This window comes from Castor canadensis, chromosome 7 (genome assembly GCF_047511655.1).
Source record: "Castor canadensis chromosome 7, mCasCan1.hap1v2, whole genome shotgun sequence".
Classification (NCBI taxonomy): domain Eukaryota; kingdom Metazoa; phylum Chordata; class Mammalia; order Rodentia; family Castoridae; genus Castor; species Castor canadensis.
Window position 1 is genome coordinate 112873085 of NC_133392.1, and position 22800 is coordinate 112895884.

At 38.3% G+C, this 22800-nt stretch overlaps 1 protein-coding gene across 11 annotated transcripts in view; it reads right to left on the reverse strand.

The window, feature by feature from the left end:
* Nfia (nuclear factor I A) overlaps window positions 1–22800 on the reverse strand; it is a 362119-nt gene that overhangs the window by 166411 nt on the left and 172908 nt on the right. For 6 of the 11 annotated variants that reach the window (XM_074079960.1, XM_074079955.1, XM_074079956.1 and 3 more), the window contains 2 exons: window positions 8216–8281; window positions 2106–2186 (listed from right to left, as the gene is read on the reverse strand). The exons of 1 other annotated variant lie outside the window; for it this stretch is intronic. In XM_074079960.1, coding sequence (XP_073936061.1) covers window positions 2106–2186; window positions 8216–8281 — 147 coding nt within the window. The remainder of the gene's footprint in view (window positions 1–2105; window positions 2187–8215; window positions 8282–22800) is intronic. 4 more of the 11 variants (XM_074079963.1, XM_020155999.2, XM_020155997.2 and 1 more) reach the window with 1 other exon arrangement.

Genomic DNA, 22800 nt, shown 5'->3' on the forward strand with positions numbered 1-22800 from the left:
TGAGGCAAATAGTCTACCAATAACTAGATGTTGTGACAAGATACACTTCCTTTTAAATTGCTTTAAACGAATGACTCATGTACTGTCCAATGGCTTACTCAATTAATATTCCACTAATTAAACTTCTACATTTACTTGCATAGGTTGAGTGACTCTCAACTTTCTGTGCTGTACCTATTGACTATGCCTGACAAGTAGCTTATTGTTCCCAGAAACTACTGGGCTAGGTACCAGGAGGTGTGGGAGGAATGGAATTTAAGCAGTCAAGTCATGAGAACTTGGTAGTGCTGTTCTCAGGTTTCATTTTTAGTGGGTTAAATTCCAGTGGTTTGACCCTTGGTGATCAGTGAAATCATCACAGACTAATCAAACCTTCCCATATGCTGCTATTACTATTGCCTCTCTAACCTCCAGGGGAGTGTGTGGAGAATTAGGACAGGTTGCCAGATAAAATACAGGACTTGCATTAGACAATGAGTACTTTTTGTACAAGTGTGTCCTATGCATTACTTAAAAAGTCTTCACTATTTTTATTTGAAATTCAAATTTAATGTTACATTTCTATTCCCTAAATCTGGTAATTATTAAGAAGCAAAATTAACCTTCACAGTAAATGAACTTACAACCTAGGGGTTTAGAATCTAATGGTACTTTTAGATAAACCCCACCTAGTTAGACCTCCATTATGAAAAAGGAACCATACACAAGAGGGTATATGAAGTCAACTATTCTTTGCAAGTAACTCAGTTTTCAGAAATATATGCAAAAGGGTAAACTTTGGGCGGGATACCAAAAGATATTTGCCAGCAGATGAGAGAATGTCATTCCTTAACAATGCTAAGAATTAGGTCTTTGTCTTCAACACCACACTAAACTCCATGCTTCCCTTGCTTACCACTAAACGCTCAGTATCTAGTACAGTGACTCTCATATCATAGGGACTCAGGATACTTTCTAGTGTATCAGGAAATTAATGCATGTGGTATTCCAAATGGATTTGGCATTCCTTGGTAAAGCACGTCATAGCGTTTCAAGGATTTGTTAGGCTCTTTCCCTGGTCCACAAGGTCCAGTATGATCTGACTTCCTGCTTCTCTCTTCTCCAACTATTTCTTCCCTCATTCTTGTCCCTCATGCCATGCCAACCTCTGACTGTTCCTCCAGCCTGCTTCAAGCCCTTTATACTTACTGCTCCCTCTAAACAGAACAAAAGTCCCTAATGTCAGCAGAGTTTACTGTTAATCTTTCAGGCTTAGCTCAAATGTCAACAGATCAGAAAGGCATTCCCTGAGCACCTGTGTACAGAAGCACCATGTTCTCCACTCTACATCCTCTCATCTTGCTAACCTTCCCAACACTCAGTATCACTTGGCATATTACATGTGCATTAGCTTATTGTTGGCTTCCTCCCCCAAGAAGGTAAGCTCAATTAAGCGGGTATTTTGTCTTTTGTTCAGTTCAACGCCTACACTAATGCCTGGTTCTCAGAATGCACTTGGTAAATAACCTGTTGCATGAAATGAATGAATCATGTCTTTTCATCTTTCCTAAAGTGACAGGACCTCAAGAGCACTATATCTGATCCATCTCTGTATTCTCTCAACACATCCAACTCAAAGTCCATATGTACCAAGCAGATCCTTAATAACTATCAATTGAATTACTTATTCTCGAGAAAGCCAAGGCAGCAGTCCTTAAGTGACTTGGACAACTGATTTTCCTTTAACAGATGCTCAGTGTCAGACTTTTAATGGCAGCTCTCCTTTGCTAATTTGACCTATTCGGAAGCTGTGACTTGGCTTCTCCTTGTTCATCTCTGAGTTTACAAGTGCTGCTTGCTGAGAAGCTCTCTGGTTGCAAAATACCTACAGGGATCTAAGAAAACACTGACTCCTTCATGGAGAGATTGTTGGAAGGCTACTCCTATTTGGCTGGGCCTTGCCACAATATCCTTTACACTTCTCTTTTTGGAAATTTGCCATATGATGCCTGTGGATAAGGCATATGAAACTCCCTTGTTCCCTCTGGGCTAAAGTCAACCAAGTAGAGAAATTAACAACTGAGATGGAGCAGAGTAATATGCAGTAAATACTACCCCTCCCCCACCTCTATTTGAGACATCCCAGAAGATTTCCTTAGCGACAAGCTCTTGCCAGGGGAACAGACTTGCCAGGAGCTGAGTAAAACCTGAAGAAGAGAAAAAGAATGAGGAAGCTGGAGCAAGAAAAGGTGCCAAAAATCCTTGTGGCCACATGAATTTTTCTACCAGACAACTAATCAATCTGGATTAGCAACTCCAAATCCCCAAATAAATTATTTATGTTACATTCAGTTTACGAATATTAGCTACAAATGGGTAGTTCCTTCCAAAAAAAAAATACACATGCTTAAAAAAAAAACAAATTCATATTCATATATCAAATCAGAAATGAACCTATTATTTGTGGCAAGGAAGGCTCATATACTATTTCTGACTCCAAGGACCCTCTGATCCCCGATATTTTGCCAAGCTGAGATTTGATTGATGGGGAAGGATAGGAAAGTGGTCCTCAGAAGTGGTCCTTTTAAGGTATTTGTCAAAGGGTCCTGTCACAAAAGCTCTAGGCTTAGATCATAGGGAAAACAGCAATAGCAGATGGAGCTGCAACCAAACAGCAGGTGCACCTTCCACTGCACTGTGATTTGATGACGGCTCCTCATTTGACTTCTTTACTGAGCCTAATTCATACTACATGAATCATATTGCTACATATTTTTATATTTTTAGTATGCAAATCTGTGGGTACATTTGCAAAATCCCAAATAAATTACAAATAAACACTTAAAATGCTTTCTTACATGGAATATTACATTTGATGGGCACTCCTGGGTATCTCCTGGGACAAGCATCAAAGGCACAAATGAATTTGAGGACCAGAAAGAAATCCCCTTTTTTCTTCTTTCCTCTGTAATTATTTTTTGAGAGGGACTGGAAGTGGGAAAAGGGAAGATAGCTAAAATAGATCATCAGCTAATCCCATCAGAAATGAAAATCAGGGAATGTCTAAAACATTTCCCTATTTGGCTATTAGCCAACCAAACTAAAGTCTGTGTAGCTAGTTATCCTCTGTGTATACATAATAAAATATTTATAATGTGTGAGGGTATAACCACTTCTTGAAAATTACTACAAATCTCTCCTCTCTCCATTTTCAGGTTAAAAGACCTCTTAACTACAATGGATTCTGTATAAGCACAGTACATGATGCATTGTGGGGGCAGAGGGGGGCAGCCCCCAACCTCACCTGTACCTCATCTTTCACAAGGCAAGACCCAAGAAGTCTGGAGGCATTTCTAAGGAGCCTCTGCAAACAATGATAGGTCACATCTGCTAACAGTACTTGAGAAAGCAGAATTCACTTAGTTTCAAACTGAAACATCAGATCAAGCAAGCTACATTCTAGCTCCCTGGTCTGTTAAAAAGGAGACGTGGAAGAGACTGGCTCCATCACATTGCTGAAAATTCATCAGTCAGAATTTAATTATACTGAGCAGGAAACCAGAAGGCATTTAGGTTTTAATGTCTCCCTGAGTTGGGACCTTTACATATTTTAGAATATTGATCATTACTGTTATTGCTGCTATTTTGGTGGTCACTCTACTGTGTCTGTCCCTACAGGGCTTTTTGAAAGAACACTGCAGAGAATAACTGTTGCTAAGTAATTGTAAAAGAAAGGCATGCAAATTATGAAATATTGATAGAATGTATTTACAAGTCAATGGTGCTAGAATGCTCCTGCTTCCCCAATAAAATGCAAACTGTAGGCTGAATTGCCTTCAAAATTCTTAAAATGACCCAACTAAATGACACATTGATCAAAACAGCTCCTAAAACAAGAAGTCCACCCAGCATTGACAATTCTTTCAGTTTAGAATTAACAATTTTATTTTTCTTTCCACTATTATTAATATTGTAATATGTCTAATATATATATGAGGCAGTAAAAGTTAAAACATTAAGCAAGAGCCTATGATTTATTAAGAACATATTATCAGATAAAAGAATGTTTATCCAAAAGAGAAACAGAAGTTTATAGTTTTCTTATCTCACCCCTAGATTACAAAGGGAATTCTAGGTATAAATTTTTAGTTAGGAAGTCAGTAGCCTTGCAAGTTATTTTGTAAACATTAAAATATGCACAGATATGTGTTAAATGGTAACTAATGAAATACTGACAATCATGATTGAAGACAAGTGGTTTGTTTGTTCATCTAGCAACACTTAATACTGATGCCTCGTTTAACAATTCAAGATGGGAATGGAATAAATAAAGATAGTGAACATGAAAGCTGGGTTCAACCAATACCCCAGGTTGATTTTCAAATTGTCAGGCAGAGTTGGAAATTTTCAAAATCTGGGACAAGCATCATGATTAATGGCTTTCCACTGAATGCAAAGGACCATCTGAGGGTTGATGCCACCAACATATGTGCAGCTACCAGACAGATGAGGAGGAACAAGCATGATTAAACCCAAAGAAAGTAATTGCAATACCAACTCTGATTTCTTCATATCAACATCACAATTTAAAAACCACTAAAATGAAGTTGTTTTCAGCTTGTATGCAGATAATGAGAGATAGTAAACAGAAAAACAAAACAAAACAAAACATGTGAACATAACTTTTCCTTTTCTGGCTAAGTAATCTTACTCTTTCTTTTTTTAGTTCAGGGTGCTCTCACTGACGCTGGTGAAACACCGAGGGGTAATGTGTTTTCAGAGCATTGGTGTTGGCCTGTGCTGTTTCCTCAGATACTGATTCAATGTGGCCCTACAGAAGCGTGCCTTGAATTCAGTAGGAAAGCTATCTCAGGAGCTTTTCCCTCATTGATGATTGACCTGGGGCACCACAGTATGCAAGCTTTGAAGGACTGTTCACAGGCCTCTAATATCAAACAGACACTTCAGATGTTATATCCCTCAAATGCTTTTAACAGTAGCCAAAGGACATCATGGGAATTCACAAAGGTAGGTTGACTAGATGTTCTAAGTCAAAGTCCAACAAATAAGGCAGTTGAAAAGCTAGAGAAGAGGCTTCCACGACATGTACAAGGATTAAATGACTGATTCCCATTGTAGCTGGAAACTTTATTTGAATTGCATTCCCTATGATAATCAAGCATAAGCTAATATGACAGTGCTCATACTCAGACCACTACCTGATCATGGCGCGGGGGATATTGGTCTACTATGGCCATTAGTACCTTGCCTCTCACTTTGGCTTCCAGGCACCACTATCATACCTGGGTATTTATGCCTGTGTATCTGTATATAGCTTTTTCCTCTTTGGTTTGTGTCAAGGAAAAACTCAGCTAATATTAAAGACATCTAGACAATGTTCCTTCTTACTAGAACCTCCTTCCCCCTGAGCATACACTCTGAAGTTTCCAACAACTCTGAATCACTTCTGCAGTTAGCTGGTTCTCAAACTCAAGGGAGATGAAAAGAACATGATACTAGAACTACAGTAAAGTAGATGTGGCGCTGCGGGGGATGTGGAATTTAAGAAGAAAATTTATGCCTGATATTTTAGAGCACAGTACTTGTTCATAGAAGATGTCCCCAGAAGTCTTGGTTTGTTTCTGACACCATCCCTTCAACTCCAAGGCTCCCAGCTTTGGACTTCTTGAATATATGTTCTCATTATATTTATGACAAGCCTTAACTGGAGAGCAGTCATGGTTACCTTTGGGCCCTTACTATGAAGAAGGCATTAAGCTACTTCCTATGCAAATTCTCATTTCAATACTCATTAGGCAGGTTCTTTTAGTATATCTATTTTACGAAAAAGAAAACTGAGATTGGAGCAAAAGCTCACTCAGTCACATAGCTACTTATTTAATTTGAACACAGATCAGTCTGACTCCAGAGACAGTTTTTAATCATTATTACACCAATTTTGACTTTCAGAGATTCTGGTATTTTATCTCTGGGCTTCAGATAATTCCTTCAAAATGCTCATCTAATGTTCTAATTGGACAAAGATTTGTTTTCTTTTACAGTTGAGTCTTAAGGGAGTATAAGTAAAGAAAGCAAAAATTCCACAGGAAAAAAACAGACTAGCTGGACAGGGAAGAAACAGCTGCATCCACTTTAGGTAAAGTTACATGGCCTAGTTTACAGTTTTGGATCAAACAGCATGTTACCATTTGTCTATTCATTCTCCATGGTTTACTAGGGAAATACCATTCGTTTCCCATTACCTTCTCAAAAGCTAGGTTAAAAAGATTACTTTCCCCTTGCATACATGTAGTGATACAGGAATAATGGGTTCCCACTTCATTTGAACAGAGTTTGTTACATCTTCATATAGTGAGATTCCAAAGCATCACAGAGCTTTGTTGATGCATCTATGAGAATTCTCTCTTTCAAAACAAAGCAAGAACAAACACAGACACATTTCAGAAACTCCTGTTCATAACCTGAGGTAATGAAGACCAGAGAATATGTGCTTGACCAAAGCCACATCGGAAGCAGGAAGTTACCTGGCATATGTAAATAACTTGTCCTGACATCTTCATTTATTTCCACTAGGGATTCTATGTCTTTAGGAAGAGATATTTTCCCTCTACTACTTCATCAGAAGTAGACATAGGGCAGATAGAGGGAACTGAGTATGCTGACATTCCTTCAATTGGGATGGTCTAAGGCAAAGCAGCTTCTACTTCTTTCTCTTGGAAATGAGTAGAAATTGGAAAGGTAGGGATTTGTAACTTATCTCTGATACTTGAATACTTGCTTTCTTTGAACTCACACCATCTCACCCCAAAATGGTACTGCGAATCCTCGAGGTAGCACCAAGTAATCAGGGGTTAAAAGCAAACTTGGCTGGTATCACCACGCCTTTGGCCGAAAAAAACAGGCTCAATCCCCAGTGCTTTTTGGAATAGAAACACACAATATCGGTATTGCAGGCAGCTCCAGAAAGGCATGCCAGGCCTCTCCTGCTCTCAATTTATATTTGCATGTGAACAGCTTGTCGGCCATTTTATGAAGACAGATGAATCGCAGGCCTGCTAGAGGGGCAGCCAGACCCAAGTATGCGAACTGTACACCCCTACAGCCTAACAAAATTCTGTAAATGAAAATAAAATGAATAGCTCTGAATGCATCTTCAGGGAGATTATGTACAAATATAGTATACAAAAAAAATGAAATATTTAAGGCTTACCCGTAAGTCAAGTGGAAAATAAGGAATGAAGCTAGTCTATAAATATCATTCTTTTGAATGTCAACAAAAAATAATGTGTAGCTGTCTATGACACTGAAAACAAACCTTTAGAGGTCTCCCCCACTTTTTCTTAACTGCCTGCTTTAAAAAAAAAAAAAAACTTTGATAAAGAAAATATCACCAACATACCAGGATGAGGAGGGGACTAGTCAGTTCACAGTTGATGCCAGAGGCCAGCAATGTAACAAAGACTTCCCAGGCTTAGGAAATGAAATATATTCTGAAAAATGAGTGATAGGATAGCTAATGTGGCAAGCTAAATCTTCAAACCCATAGTACCAATGTTACTCTGTTCACCTATCTTTTCCAAAAGATAGGATGGAGATCAAAATGTAAAAATGTAAAACAAAAAGGAGACCCACAGAACAAGGTCACTCAAAGTAAGTGAAAAACAAAGTATGGTACCTATTTATGGACAAGAAAAATGTAAAGAATAATACTGACTCACTGCCAGCATTTTTATTTTGTACAAACTCTATGAGAGACAGTGTGCTAAATACATTCAGCACACACCTTATTTAAGTCTTCCGCAGGCAGGTACTATTACTCCATTTTAGAGAATCAAATCGATACCCCGAGAGGTCACGTAACCTATTAAATATTACAGAGGTAAGAAACACATTTTGGAATTTTAGTGGAGGATATCAGGAAAAGAATCTGACCTAGAAAATGAACTGTGCCTCTCATGGTTTCGTTAGGTTATACACTTCCTTGGGAATTAAGGTTTTCAGGGCGCTGACAGTGTTCGGGGTGGGGATGGGCCTGCTGGGTGATCCAGAGAACAAAGAGTGTGCCCTCCTAAACGCAAGCTTTCTCTTTGAATCAGTCCTCAGAGTCATTTCTATGTGGGTCACCCATAAGGCGGACCCCGAAATCTTCACGCTGCATTGGCTACTGGCTCCTGTGGGCACTAATACAGCAGCCAGAGTCCCACGCTAAACTTACCGTTTTCTGGCTGGTCCTTAATGTCAGAGTCACTTGGCTGGCTGGGACTTTCAGACTGACTTGAATCTGAAAAACATAAAAATACAGCCAAAAATTACAGGGTCTGTGAGGGAAAGTGGATCAGAGGTGCCAGACTTTCTCACAAGGTTCAGGCCTATAAACTAGGAATGAGAACGTTAGAGAAATGACAGGATGAGTGAAAAAAGAAAAGATGGGAAGGGAAAAAAAGCGGGGGGCAGAAGGACAGTCCCTGTGCCTTTAGAGAGAGTGCACTGTTCTGTTTGCACCTCTAGTACTTTGTTTTATGACAGATCAGAAATTGAAGTTCCTTCAGAAACCATTCTCTTCTAGAAAGACCATTTCCAAACTTCTCATCTTCATTATTTATACACTGGAGTCTGATAAAGACTTCATCCTTCATTACACACATCTGAAGCTTGATTCAGAACGTAATAAAGTGTCAAAACATATTTTGAAGCTGGTATATAAAAGCAGCCCAAACAACAGTAGCAAGCTCTGTTGATATTTAGTTCTGTGTTGCAGCAACAGACTACGCAGACTACGAGCATCCAACACCAGAGTTCTAATCCTCTAGCACAGGTACCTGAAATAACCGAGTAGCTCAGAGAGGCTCTCTGAAAGTTCACATGTCCTCTACTGAGTAAGTACTGTTTTCCTGCTGCATGGATGGATTTTGGAGATGCCAAATTGATTTGCTACCGAAAATAGGTTCTTGTACACCTTTACAGAATTAAATTGATTCCTTCTTTTTAAAACACAATGACTTTTGAACTAAAAAATTAACACCATGAAATCAAATTTTAATTTAATTTAATTTTAGGATAATTTAAAATAAAACATTTAATTTTAAAATTAGGTAACATTAACAATGATCAAAAGAATTTCGCAGAATTGGAAGCAAGTATATTTGTGATTTATTTTTGAGGTGAGAAAAATCACACAAAATGCTTCAAAGGGAATAAAGCATTTTCTGAGACAGCACTTAAAAGCAACCTAATAAACACAAGTTCTTAAAAAAAAAAAAAAAAGTACCTGTGGAAAGGCAGGATCCAAACTTTACTTTGAGTTCACAAGGTTGAATTAGCGATCTGAAATCTGACCACATTTCAGCAAGAAGTTCAACGCAAGATCAAGAGTTCGTGAGACTTAAGCAGGATGAAATGGAAAGTATCACTCTATTGAATGGAGTCACAGGTCATCCTGCTCTTTCTTGGTGATACTGTACTAAGAAGTAGCCCTGCTGGTGACTGGAGGTCTGGAAATGCTACTTGTTACTTAAAAGGACTACCTGCTTTTAAGCAAATTAAGATTTTAATTATAGGTAAGTACTATAAAGAACATACTTTAGAATTTTCAGATAATCTTAACCTGGTGACTAGGACAAAAATATTGTTGATTCAAAGGTTCAAATAACAAAAGTTGCAAAATGGTGAATTTTTGTTTAAGTCCTGCAAAGCCAACGGCTTTTATCATCTTGTAACAATTACTAAGGTGAACACTCAAATAAAAATCATGACGTATCAAAAACCTTCAGAAGAATCCTTCAGAATGAACTGTAAAATTAAATACAAAACCTGTACTAAAATTCAAAATGCAAATAAATTTATATCGAGGTCATATTTGAAATTTTAACTACATAAATTAATATTACACTTAGAGCAGATGATTTAAAAGTACAGCATAATTACTTTCTCTTTTTCTAAGGACAGATCCTACAATTTTGTCATTCAAATTTACAAATTAAATATTTTGAGAAGTAATTCGGCATGTTTTAGAGACACTGTCCTCCATTATTTTTATTCCAAAAAATCTTAAACTATTAATCTCTACACTTAAAATTAAAGCAAAGTATCTAATTTCATTTTAGGAGAAGTCAAAATTCTTCTTGATCATATCCCAGAACAGGTACCCAAAATTTTGCCAAACATAACATTTTCTCTGGACTAATACTAGCAAATATAACTCTCTACTTTAAAGGCGCCGCTGACATTCTACTTGTGGGTACAGTATCTTTATGATTAATTGCTGCCCTGTGAACGAATGGAAAACACATTTTCTCTCAATTAATTTCTATATAAAATAGCTAATGACTTTTCTGATATTTACCCATCAATATTAAATCAAAAGGGATAAAGATAGATCCCCAAACATTTTTTTAATCTGAAAGTGAACTTTTTTCTTTTTATTTTTTACTTATATTTGGTTTGTCACCCTACCTTTAGAGAAATGAAACATAGTTATAGAAAAGATGAACCTCAATAAATGATGAATATTATATATGCTCAAAGTTAGTTTAAAATTCTAAGCCACAGGAAAACAAGCAAGGCAGCAGCAAAGGACTAAGAGACAAGAAAATGCTCAGAGTTGTCTGAAAGGGGTTGCGGCGCTCTCTCGAAGGCTCAGATGCAAACACAGAAGAGGCATGTAGCCAAAGTGAAAGCGGAGTGCAATTTCTCAGTTTTATTCAAAACCTGGAGAGACACTGCTATCCACCCCAGGTCTGCTATACTAAGATAATAGCCCATCCCAGAAAGGGACAGGCAAAACTAAAGCTCTAAAGAAAATCTGAGCAATCTAAAAACTTCCATAATTATTTTCTACCCTGGGCTGTTTAATACCGTTTCCTTTCAGAACTAAGGAAGGAGTGAAAGCATCCAGTCCTGGTGCTTTCTACGAGGAGAACACATGGGCAGTTTCTTTTCTGGTATTGCAAAAAGTCACTGATGCCAGTAAGAGTGGGATCAACCTGATGACCAGGATCACAAATTCATTTCTATGCATACAAAGTTGACAGAAATGAAAGATCTCTTTCTTAAGCATTTGTGTTAAAATACTATCAAGAAGGTTAACAATTAATTACTCTTCTCTTTTATATACTTCCCAGAGACTTGTCAGAAGCCAAGGTAACTTTATGTCTGTTCTGGACAATTATCATGCAGTTGCTTGAGTCCTCCCACCTGAAATTATTAAAGGCCCTCGAAAACGAACCCAACGAAATTGGATGTCCCTCTTAAATCTGAGCCCTGCCCACAGCAGTGAGTTTGCTGCTGGTTAAAAGTCGGAAGATTTGTGTTCTCCAATGAAGAGAACATTACTTAGAGTGTGTTTAAATGATGGAGTTGGAAATGCTATTGTGAGGAAGTGCATTAGAGTTATCAATTTTTTCCCATCTAGGGATTTGCTTTTTGTTTAAGGAACCTTAGACTTCAACCCAACCTTGAAAAGCAGTATTTCTTTGGGTTTTTAAAAAATTTATGAGCAGAAATTTAAAACTAAAATAGACAGAGTTTGCATACAGAAGGCTGGGTTAAGACCTCTTAATCGAACTGGTAGACATCCATCTATGCATTTTCATGGCGCCTACAGCTATATTGCTGGGGTACTCAGACAAAGATAGTTCACTATCAATATAATCACTAGGGAAAGGAATAAAATAAATCCTAATGTCTACATATTAGTGTCTCCTTTATAAGCTGTATAATATGAAAACAGAAACCTTGGGGTGGGTTTGCTACTTACATAGGTATTCAGTTCTCCAACCTCAATTCTGCTCCCCTTCAGAATAGAACCTCACTAAAGTACTTCTTTGGGGAAGGCAAAGAATGACAAAAACATGTTAATGCACTAAATGTGGTGAGGCCAAAATACAGGTATCCCTTTCCTATATTTTACGTTTTCACTCTTCTTGCAAAAGTGGAATATTGCTAAATCTTCCATCCCCTTAACCTAGCATTACGTACTTCCTCTTCTACAGTCTATCTTACATTGTACATACATCTCTCGTGGTGCAATGGATGTAACTGTGCAAAGGTGATGCTAAGTGATCTCCTATGAGAACTTGAACTCCTATAGAAAAGGAGTTCCTGCTTCCTCTTCTCATCCCCAATACCTTCAACAGGGTGCCTGGCCCAGCTACAGAGCTCAGCAACTGATGAAATGAAGAGATGGATTTTCATTTGTTCAGCTCCCTTGCAGTGAACAACGGCCAGTGACATTGAATCACTGTGCAAAATATACCAAATGTACACCCAAAAGGGGAGTGAGACTTACAAGATGAAAAAGGAGGGTGGAAAAGCCCTTTATCTCTGCTTAGCATCCTCCTTCTTGGGGCTGGCAAGGCAAGGCGAGGTGCAGCCCTCCAGTCTGTGGATGATTTGGAAATTTTGCAGTGTCAAGAAGTTGCAGTCACCTCCTGTGACCTGCTGATTCATGGACCACGGAGGCTGAGCTGAGGATGGTGTCTGACACACAGGAGGTTCTCTAGAAATGTGTACAGGCTAAAATGATGGATGGCAAGAAGATTTCACACATTCAAAAAATACAAAGGGTGGAGAAATCTACCATCCTCCGGTGTCCACAGAGTGCCTCGGAACCTAACCGCTATTGTGAACAGCTTGATAAAAAGAGCAGACACTTCGTGGTGAAAAATCCTCTCCCAAAACACACCAGCATATTTCCTATTCAATGAACATGATGGCAACAAAAGTCTATGTACCATAAAAGTACAAATTCTGGCTCCACTAGAAAAATAATTCAGCCTAAGTTTCAACCTGGCTAAAGAAGAGGTCTGAAAAGCCTTTGTTAGAATTTTGGGCCCAGTTTTAAATCACCTCAATTAAAAAACGATAAGAAGAAACCAGAAACCATCCAGACATAAAAGTGAGTTAGTCAAGTGAAAGAAAGTGAAAATTCTGCTTAAAAGAGTTGGAGTTTTCAAAGTGTAAAAAAAAAAAAAGATAAAAACAGGAGTAAATGTAAAGGTAGGAGAAATACTGGAATAAAATAAAATAACAACTAAGGATTGGCACCACTGGCAGTAATAAACAGTGACCGTCTGCAACAGTAGCCCTTAACGACATTCAAAATTTAGGTAAGTATTTGTTTCTTAAGGAGTGGGAACATGAGTACTTTGCAACAGAGTCAGCCTAAATAATTCATTTTTCTACATCCATGAGGTTATAATAGAAAAACTAATTCTATTTCTGATTGGTAGTATAAGATTTACAATTACTTCATTTTTTAATATTTTTTTAATTATATTATTGTGCTGGGGTAGAATTACTCTATTTTGATCACCTAGTGTCATAACATATTGACTACAGTAAGGAAATCTAGAAAATCAAATGGCTGTGGTGGTCACATTTTGCATACTGGTCTCATAGTTGCTATTCTTAAGGAAGTTATTATTGTAGCACTAACGATCTTTAGTAATATTGTCTATGTTTTCTAGTATGACCATGACTTTACAGACTGAAATGTGAAGAAATATTTGAAAACCTTATTTGAGAGAATGAAATGTCAGTGTACAGGTATACATATGTATACACAATTTGTAGCTTAAATGTAAACATGGACGAATACAACACCATCAGCTAAATATTACATCGTCCATCATGGTCTAGCGAAGAACAAACAGAAATCTGTAACACCATCAGAAAATCTGAAACACTGAAAACACACAATGATTATTAGCATTTCCACAGAGTGGATAAATCCTTTATGCACAGCGAATAACCAAACCACTATTTCAGGTCAATTAAGGCAAACAACTGTGGCTCACCTATTGAAAATTAACATACAATGACCTGGTTCTTAAAACAGGTAAATTATAAGGTTAGTCACATCAAATAAGTTTTCTTAAGCTTTAGAAATGGAAACATTCCCCAGTTCTTTAAGTGGGAAGTCTTATCTTTACAACATTAAAATACAAAATCTGATCTATACAACTTTCCCAGTAAGCCAAAACGAGGCGTTTGTAGGATAAGTGCAGTACATGACAGTGTGCACAGCAAGTCCTTTCGCCAAGGGTGCCAGGAAGATAGGGCCGAGGGAAGAGCTAGGACCCGGCTAGATTGTACACATTGGATTCGAGGGAGAGGGAAGGCTGTGTTCATGCAGCAGCCACTTGGAAGGGGTCCACCAGACCACCCCGGGGCTGCCAGCTGCTCTGGAGATCCACCCCTTAGCCGCACCCGTGTATGGCATTTTCCAGACCTATTTAAGATTGTTATATAATCTGGGTTACTACCATTTTTCTTTCTTAAAACTTTCCTTTTTGTAATGCCTTTCTGAAGAAGAAATTTGTGAAATATTAAATTTGCAGGAATTAGACTTTTTGGCATTAATGCTGGTATTCAGGGCCCATCTGTCTAGTCGGGACTGTGTATGGTGAGGAGACTGTTTAGGTTGAAGAGTGATTCAACTGTCTTATCACCTACTCACAAATGTGTTAGTTTTCTATGTGCATGAGGAGGTTGTGGAAAGATACACAGTTTTAACACACTGAGAGCAAAATTAAATGGCGTAACTATTGCGAGATGACAGTGGAGAGGAATCATTTCTAAGCTTTAAAAATTCTACATTCAGTCACTCTGAGAGAAGTGACAAAATGACTCAATCATTAAATCTTTGATCTTTGCATCAGGTAGCTTTCAAGGGGTGACTCGCTTTTCAGTGATGTTATAAGTGAAGTCCATGATACGAAGCTAGTGGTAATAAAAGATACGCAGTGTGCTACAGGACAGCATTTACAACTGCTCATATTTTCTCTATCGAGGCTCTATGACTAAAATGTTTAGGAAATCATTTTGAGTTTTGTTCTTCCTGTAAGAGGAGCTGTGTTGACACGTTGGTTAATTCAGAACTCGTAACTGCGTCAACCTGGTCACCTACCTGTTCCTCTGCAAAGATCTATGTAAATAAAGTCTTACGTAAAAGCCTTTACTGTGAAATTATCACATATCAGAATTACCACCAACTTCCTCCTCTCAGTCACTCTTTTTTACAATCAAAATTAATAGTAACAGTGGGGTCTTAAAGTTTTTATATATACTTGAAGATTATCATATAGTCATCTATCTAACTTAAAGTAGAAAATGTTCCTGTATCCTTTCATGTTATAAAAATAAATGCATCAAATGAAAGTGATGCATAATGAGTTATAATTCATATGCAGTACACTGACACATCTGGATGTCAGTAATTTATTTAAAGAATAAAATGCCTGCTATGAAGGGTAAACCATGATATTTAAGTTCAGGTAGCATCTTGAATGTCAACTTTCTTGCATTTGTATTTCATTGTAGAAGAGAGTATGAAATGGTAAAAAGAGTGTCCTAAAAATCTCAGCTATATAATTTAACTGCCCTAGCTCTCAGTTTCTCCATCTGTAAAATGGGGCCACTTGATCACTCTGCATAATTTAACAGGGTTGTTGTGAGATCAAATAAAGTTAGGTATGAAAACCTGGTTATGAAAGTTATAAATTAACAAAAGAAAAAGCATTTTTATTTTGGCCATACCAGTCTTCTTATCCAAACAATCTTTCCTTTCTTTTTAAAAATCAACCCCAAGCCACACATGATGGGATTCTGATCTAAAACATCAACAACACAGATCTGGTTTAAAAGAAAAGGTTCTTAATTCCCATATACTGGGAAAGAGATTATCTCTGATAATGGAAATGTAAATCTCAGCTTGCTGGTGTTTATTCCAGACAGACATTTGTGTGTTAAGTCTGTTTATCAGGCAACACTTTGTCTAAGCCAGGAAGTAGTCAGTCTTTGTAATAAGATGTATGCAAATGATTTCCCATGAGTCTCTGCAGCAAACTGCAGCAGGAGGGGGAAAAAAAATACCTTGTTACTTTACCCATAAGAAGCTACCTCAAAAGTAGACTAGAGCAGGGAACTCTGAGCTAGACCAGGCTGATGAGTTTAAATGAGTCCCAAACATGTGCTCACAGTCTGTTGCTCTTTATTCTAAACAGACTTGGTGCATTACATCTGTTTGTCAGACAACACTGTCTGGATATTCAGGCTTTGGAACCTGTGTGAAAGTCAATGGTGACCACAATCCCATGACATAACCTGTCTGTGGCAAAAGTCCAAACCTTCTGCCACTTTAAGAGCCCCCACCAATGCAAGCTGCCACAAAACCTTGGAAACCTTAAAAAAAAAAATTCACCCAGCTCTAACTTTTTGTTTATCTTCCATCTTTTTTAAAAAACTTTTTTATAGTCACCTAATTTCCTAATGGTATCAGAGATTGCTGACACAACGGTAAACTTCATCATGCAAACTGAACTGATAAAATATTTGCTAACAACACCCTAACTATCAAAAACAGGGAGCTTTTAAAAGAAAATAGCATTAAAGTATTGATTCTTTACTTCTATCACTAAAGTATTTAACCTGGAATCATTTTTCTTTTAATCTTAATATAACCGACTCTTTCTAAAAAACCCACACATGAAAAGTTGAAAAGTGTATTTCTTTTCTTTTAGTTTTTCTTGTTCATTTTCAGGGTTTGAAAATCTTCCTCAAGGATCTGAATTGGTTTAGCTTGTCTTTGTAGACAAAATAAACACTTTAGGACTCCACTTGTTTGTATTCTCCTCAGTAGCACTGTATGCATCAGCAGCTAAAAACAAAGAAACTTTTTAGCTGCTCAGACAAAATGCAGAAGCTTCCCAAACAAGGGAGAGGAGGGGGCATGGGTCCAGAGGAGGGTGGGGGTGGAGGAGTGTGCAGAAAGTCTGACAGTCCATTCAATATAGGGATGATGGCTATAATGCATCCAGGGTCCCCTTGCTGATTAAATATGCATTGGCACAGTTTTGATCGATGCAAGCCATGGATCAGATGACACACCTGCAAAATCTTGAGCATAGAGCTCCCAGGAAAAGGGAAAATACAGTCTTGTCTCCTTATCTTTGTTTTCAAAGGCTCTCAATTTCTGTGCTTAGATATCTAATTTAATTCTCTCACCCCTCAGCAAACTGGATTAGGGAAGTCAATACTGCCTTTGTGCATCGACGGGAAAACACAGCTTTCCTTTTATTCAATTTAGCTATGACCTTTAGACAAAGATAATGACAAGTGTCTAAAAGTAAGGTTAAGGCCTCAAGAAGAAGACCCCCAGAGGTAAGGCTCCCTAAGAGTTTTAGGTAACAAGGTGGTGGGCTTTACTGAAGCATTTTCCCTAATGGTCAGGAAGAAAGGAGGAAGGGGAAGTAAGAACTGGTGGTGTCAGGGTACAGAGGCAGAAGAGTGAGGGACAAAGAGAAAACATGATGGAAGAGATTAAAAACTACTAACAAGATGACTAAACACTCAAAAATCAACGGGGCCCTGTCATATCCATAGCCAGGAAATAATTGTGTGAAAAGACAGAGGTTTGCCACCCTGAATGAAATGATTGGTTCAATCAATGGATGCTGGTGGCAGATTGGCACGATACTGGATGTTCACCTGGTGCCAAAATGTCTTCCACAGATTACTTGATGGCCAGCAACAGGGCAGAGGTGTCATCCCTTTTAGCAGTAGGGAAGATCAGCTCTCACCCCAAACCCAGGACCAACCCTAGAATCTCCAAGAGTAACAATGTGTCATCTGATGACCTATAAGACATTCTGGTCCAAAAGTCTCAGTCTAATCAGACACAGTTTAGATCTAACATGCACTTCATAGGCCACATGGCACAGTAAGGATTTGCCTAAAATTGTTCTCAGTTAATGAGATGACTGAAGATTCTGTGGTTGGGTAAATCAGGTTTTTCCCCAGCTGAAGCATTTGAGAACACAGGAGTTCCACCACTGGTGAAAGAGACAACTAAAGATTTTGGACAAGTCAGGGATTCTGCAAGGGTAGCCATGCTTACACCACTAACCCTAAGCAAAGGAGAAATCCTACTGGGTCATTCTCCTGAAACAGCACTGGTTCCTTTTTAAAATCAGTAAGTTAACTAATTAATGTATTTATTTATTTTTGTCTTTGGGCCTACTTGTCCCATTTATTAATTCACTCAACAACTTTTGTTTTTTCTTTTTTTTTTGGCAGTACTGGGGTTTGAACTCAGGGTTTCAAGCTTGCTAGAAAGGCACTCTACCACTTGAGCCACTCCACCAGTCCTACTCAGCAATTACTATGCATCTTTTTTACTCTGAAAATTCATGATACAAAATGAAGAAAGACAAGTAGCTCTTGGTCTGTCAGGATCATGGAAAAAAACCAAGGCTCTATGACATTCCCTCTTGACTAAGTCCTGTCCCCTGATGAAATTAAGGAAGAGAAGTTATTACGTGCCTTTGTAGTTGCTCTTATTCTCTACTGTTAGTGGCGATCAGCCTCACAAAGTGCACCTCTATAGCAGTATTGATAGCCTGGATCCTGTTAGTGGTAATGGTTAAGATTTGCTTTTCTAGTGAGATAGGGAGAGGTTTAGGCAGGGTTCCCTCAAGTGAAAATGGAGCTATGACTGCAAAACTAGCATTGTTGGAAATGGTGTAAAAGATCAAAATAAGTTTCAAAAGTAAGATTTCCCCCTTATTAATGATATCATAGTTAGAACTGAAAGCTACTCCTGATTGTGCTTGCTGTCCTCCCTTTCACAGAAATGATAGTCCAAGCAGAGGTTGCTGGGGTGCAGTGAAAAAGGGAGAGGACCTGGTACAAGAAAACCTGGCTTTGAGCTCTTTCCTAGCCATCTCTAGCTTTGTGGAGCTGGGCAAGCCGTTTTCCTCCCTGAACCTCCATTTACTCATCTTCCAACTACTTGTCTCTCAAGACTACGAGGCCTGAGTGGCATGATTTAACATGCTTTGTAAACTATTAACAGCTACCATTTTCCCACTGTACACTGCACCAAAGCTGCATTTCCAAAGTATGTAAGTTGGTTAAAGCATATATTGGCTATGTTTACTTACAGTTTCATTTTTACTGCAGGTAACATGGTATCTAGAACACACAGATACTAATACATACTTGTTGAAATGGAATTGAAATAAGAAGGTGAAAAATACTACTTTCAGGACCATGAAATATAACAAGGCCTATCTTGGGAGATGTCCACTGGTGTTTTGGGGTGGATTGTGTGACTTCTGAAGAGACTTATGACCAGAAGGTGGTAAGTTTCCTGTGGTGAGGACAGACCCAATGGGAGTTAGGTCTGCTTTCTAGTCCTAAGTTACCCTTTGTCCTTAGGTATGTAAATTCTCACCTCACCAGGATGGAACAGCTACAGAGACAAGGGTGTAATGTGTTCTACAAAAATTCTTTCCAACCCTACAAGTTCTACAATTGAAGTAGACCATTATGAATTGTGTTGCTGGTCTTTGGGCTGCATTCAAGGCTGAGACCCCCACTTTGCCAAAAGGGACTGTGTAATATTTGCTTATTTGTCGCTGACCATAAGTGCAATTAGAAATAACATAAGCGCAGTACTCATTACAAGTCAAAGACCGTCTTCTTTACTTCATAAATGACCACAAATAGCCCACTAAGAGTTGCAAATGTTTATCTTCAGTAACTTAGCCAACCCCTGACCACAGAAGCCCATAAACAATGTTTTCTTGTTGTATCTTGACCCATCATGTCATCTACAACATCAGAAAAGTTTGTGCTTTAAAAGCTACTGAATAAAAAACTAGTAGTGGGCCCTCAAATTTAATCAATATTTTAATGGTGCTAGGGATCAAACCCAGGGCCTTGTGTGTGCTAAGCAAGCACTTTACCGCTGTGCTACACCTCTAACCTAGGATAATACTCTTAAGAAAATATTTCAGATATACCTTCTCTAATACATAGCTTCAATATGATGTGCTTTCAATTTCCACATTAATGGTAACTTCCTCCTAATACTTTGGTTTGGGGCTTTACAACAAAAACGGGGAGCTGTTCATTTGGTGAAACCAAAAACACTCCTCAGACTTCCCGTATTACCATAATAATGCTTGAGTAAAATCCAGTTCTTTCAAAATTCACTCAAGCCTTGTTTAAGTGGAAATAGTCATATATTTCTTGCTTCTATGTCCTTATGATAGATAAAATGATTCAAATGATTTAAGTGAATCATTCCACTTTTAGGAGTTTCCGTTTGGAATCGATCATGGCTTTCTTCCTGACATATGCAGTGCTAAGTTATTTAAAATTAATTGCAGTACAATATTTTAAAATTTCTTCACATGGTGCTAATCTCAAGTGCTTTGGATGTTTGAACCACACTTGGAAGCCATCAAGTTCTGTGTATCCTTATAGCAATGGAGCAGTTGAACATGCTGAAAAGATTAGTCAGTGATTCGCCAGTGAACTTTAATCTATAACCAAAGCTGCACTGGATTATAAAATTTCAAAAATGTGTGAGCTGATACAAATGAGAAAACTGCAAACATCCCTTATAACAAGAAAACCCAAACCTGGAGAGCTAAAACACATGACTTCGCTTACTAGCTATGAAATCCTAGGAAGCTTTCGGAAAGCCGCCACCCACTGTGAGGTGGAATTTCTGAGTGGACACTCAGAACTGTCCAGTGTCAGATGAGCTTGTGTACTATTACCTCCATCCAAAGTTCACTGTGTATGTCATTCTGGTTTTCATTTTAGGATGCAATCTCCATTTTTTTTTTCTATGACTATATTGGGTGGGAGATAAAAGTATTTCCCATCTCAGTAACTCAGAATGGATGGGTAACTTGCTTAATAAAAATCCTGAAATTAAATTGTTTTTCATACAATGCCTGCTAATAGTTTGTGGAGAATTTTTTGCCAAGTGCACTATCTTCAGGATGTGCCTTAAGGAAAACTTTTTTATCACATAGATTTATTTTAATGAAAAATCATGTTTCTAGGAGTTCTTTTTCTATTCTGACCTCTTTCCTCATCAAACAAGTATAAGTGGGTGACTGGAACTTTCCTCTGATTCACTCTTTAAACGTCAACATGGATTAAAGAATGACTAATTATTAACCTTTCTCAGGAGGAAGAATTTGTTTACACCAGTCCATCAAATATTGAATGTCACCTACTGTGTGCGAAGCATCACAAGATTTTACTTAGTCCTGCAGTAGCTCATCTTGTTCAGTAGACATGGCATGCACACAACTCTCTCTCATTTATAAAACCACGCACTGCTTGCTCCTCAAGACAGTTACTTTCCATCATCTCTACTGCTGGTAACACCAAATTTCTCAAAGATAGACCCTTTTTCAAGGACTACCAGTGGTGGAAGGTAGAGATCTCTAATGAGTTAGAAATGGTCTGTTTTATATTCAGCCAAAATCACACCTCTATTGAATCCATGGTTTTGCAGGTATGTTTATCTTGGTAGAAGCATAGGTATAAGTGAAAGCTTGTAGTAGAGGAGCCAGGGTACCAGGGTATAAACCAAAAGTGAGTAGTTTTACCCGCCAATCTCTCCCCATTTCCATACAACCTTACCCCAACCCATCTCTATTACCTCTGGGTCCCAGGAACAATTTTGAAACCTGGCAGCTTGAGCCCAGACAGCACTGACCTGTGGGTTATAGTGGTTCCAGAGTCACCTCTATCATTTCAGGTTTGCGATCTCGTAAGAAAAGCAAAGAATTAAACAGTGGCTCAGTCATGTTTGGTTGAAGTCTCTGAATGTCCTTTCTCAATTCTGGCCTACTTTTTCATTAATTAATTAATTAATTGTTAGTAGAAAAGTAGATAAAAACATATTATGAGTAGAGAAAACAAAGCCAAATGAAAAAATAATTTAAAAACAATAACAAACAAGGCAATTGCTGGGTGCAGTGGCTCATGCCTGTAATCTTAACTACCAGGGAGGTAGAGATTGGAATAATCTCAATTTGAGCCCAGCCTGGGCAAAAAGGTCACATGACCTCATCTCAACCAATGGCTGGATGTGATGATGTGCACCTGTCCTGCCAGCTGCACGGAGAAACACAAACAGGAGGACTGTGATCCAGGTTGGCAGGGCATAAAGTAAGACCCTATCTCAAGAGTAACCAAAGCAACCTTTTGGTTGGTGGAGTAGCTCAAGTGGTAGAGTGCCTACCTGGCAAGTGCAAGGTCCTGAGTTTAACCTATAGTATCCCCAAAATAAATAAACAACAGTAATAAAAGAAGTACCATCTTTTGAGCAGGCAACACAAGAACTCTTGAAAATAAATGGGAAATTTTATTGTAATAGACATGGGGAATGTTACAAAAAAAATCAGTTTATTTAGGAACTGAAGGTGAACTAGTACCCCACATAGCATCTCCAAGTCACTACGTTGGTGTTGGGGGATGGATGAAGCCCAAGTAGCAGAGTTGAACATAGGGATCATTTCCTCTGATGACTAACAACAGTACACTATTTCATAAGAAGACTTTTCCTTTTAGCAATGGCTGTGATTTGCACATGGTTTGTGCTTCAAGGATTCCTGTGTTGAAACTAAGTCCCCATGTGGCAGGGTTGGGAGGAGGTGGAACTTTTAAGAGGTGGGGTCCTAGAGGGAAGTATTCAGGTCACTGAGGGGTTTCCCTTGGAAAAAATTATGCAGTTCTCATGGGACCCTAGTTAGTTCTCTTCAGAGAGTTGTTAAAAAAAAAAAGCCAATCTTTCTCTGACTTTCTGTTTTGCACATACACGCCTGCCATGATGCCATGTTGTGACACTGTGAAGGGGGCCCTTGCAGGAGCTGGTGCCATGCTGTTTGGACTTTTAGCCTCCAAAACTTAAACCTCTGTTCCTTATAAGTGACCCAGTCTCATGGATTTTGTTATAGTAACAAAAATACAGTACTTTGGAATATTATT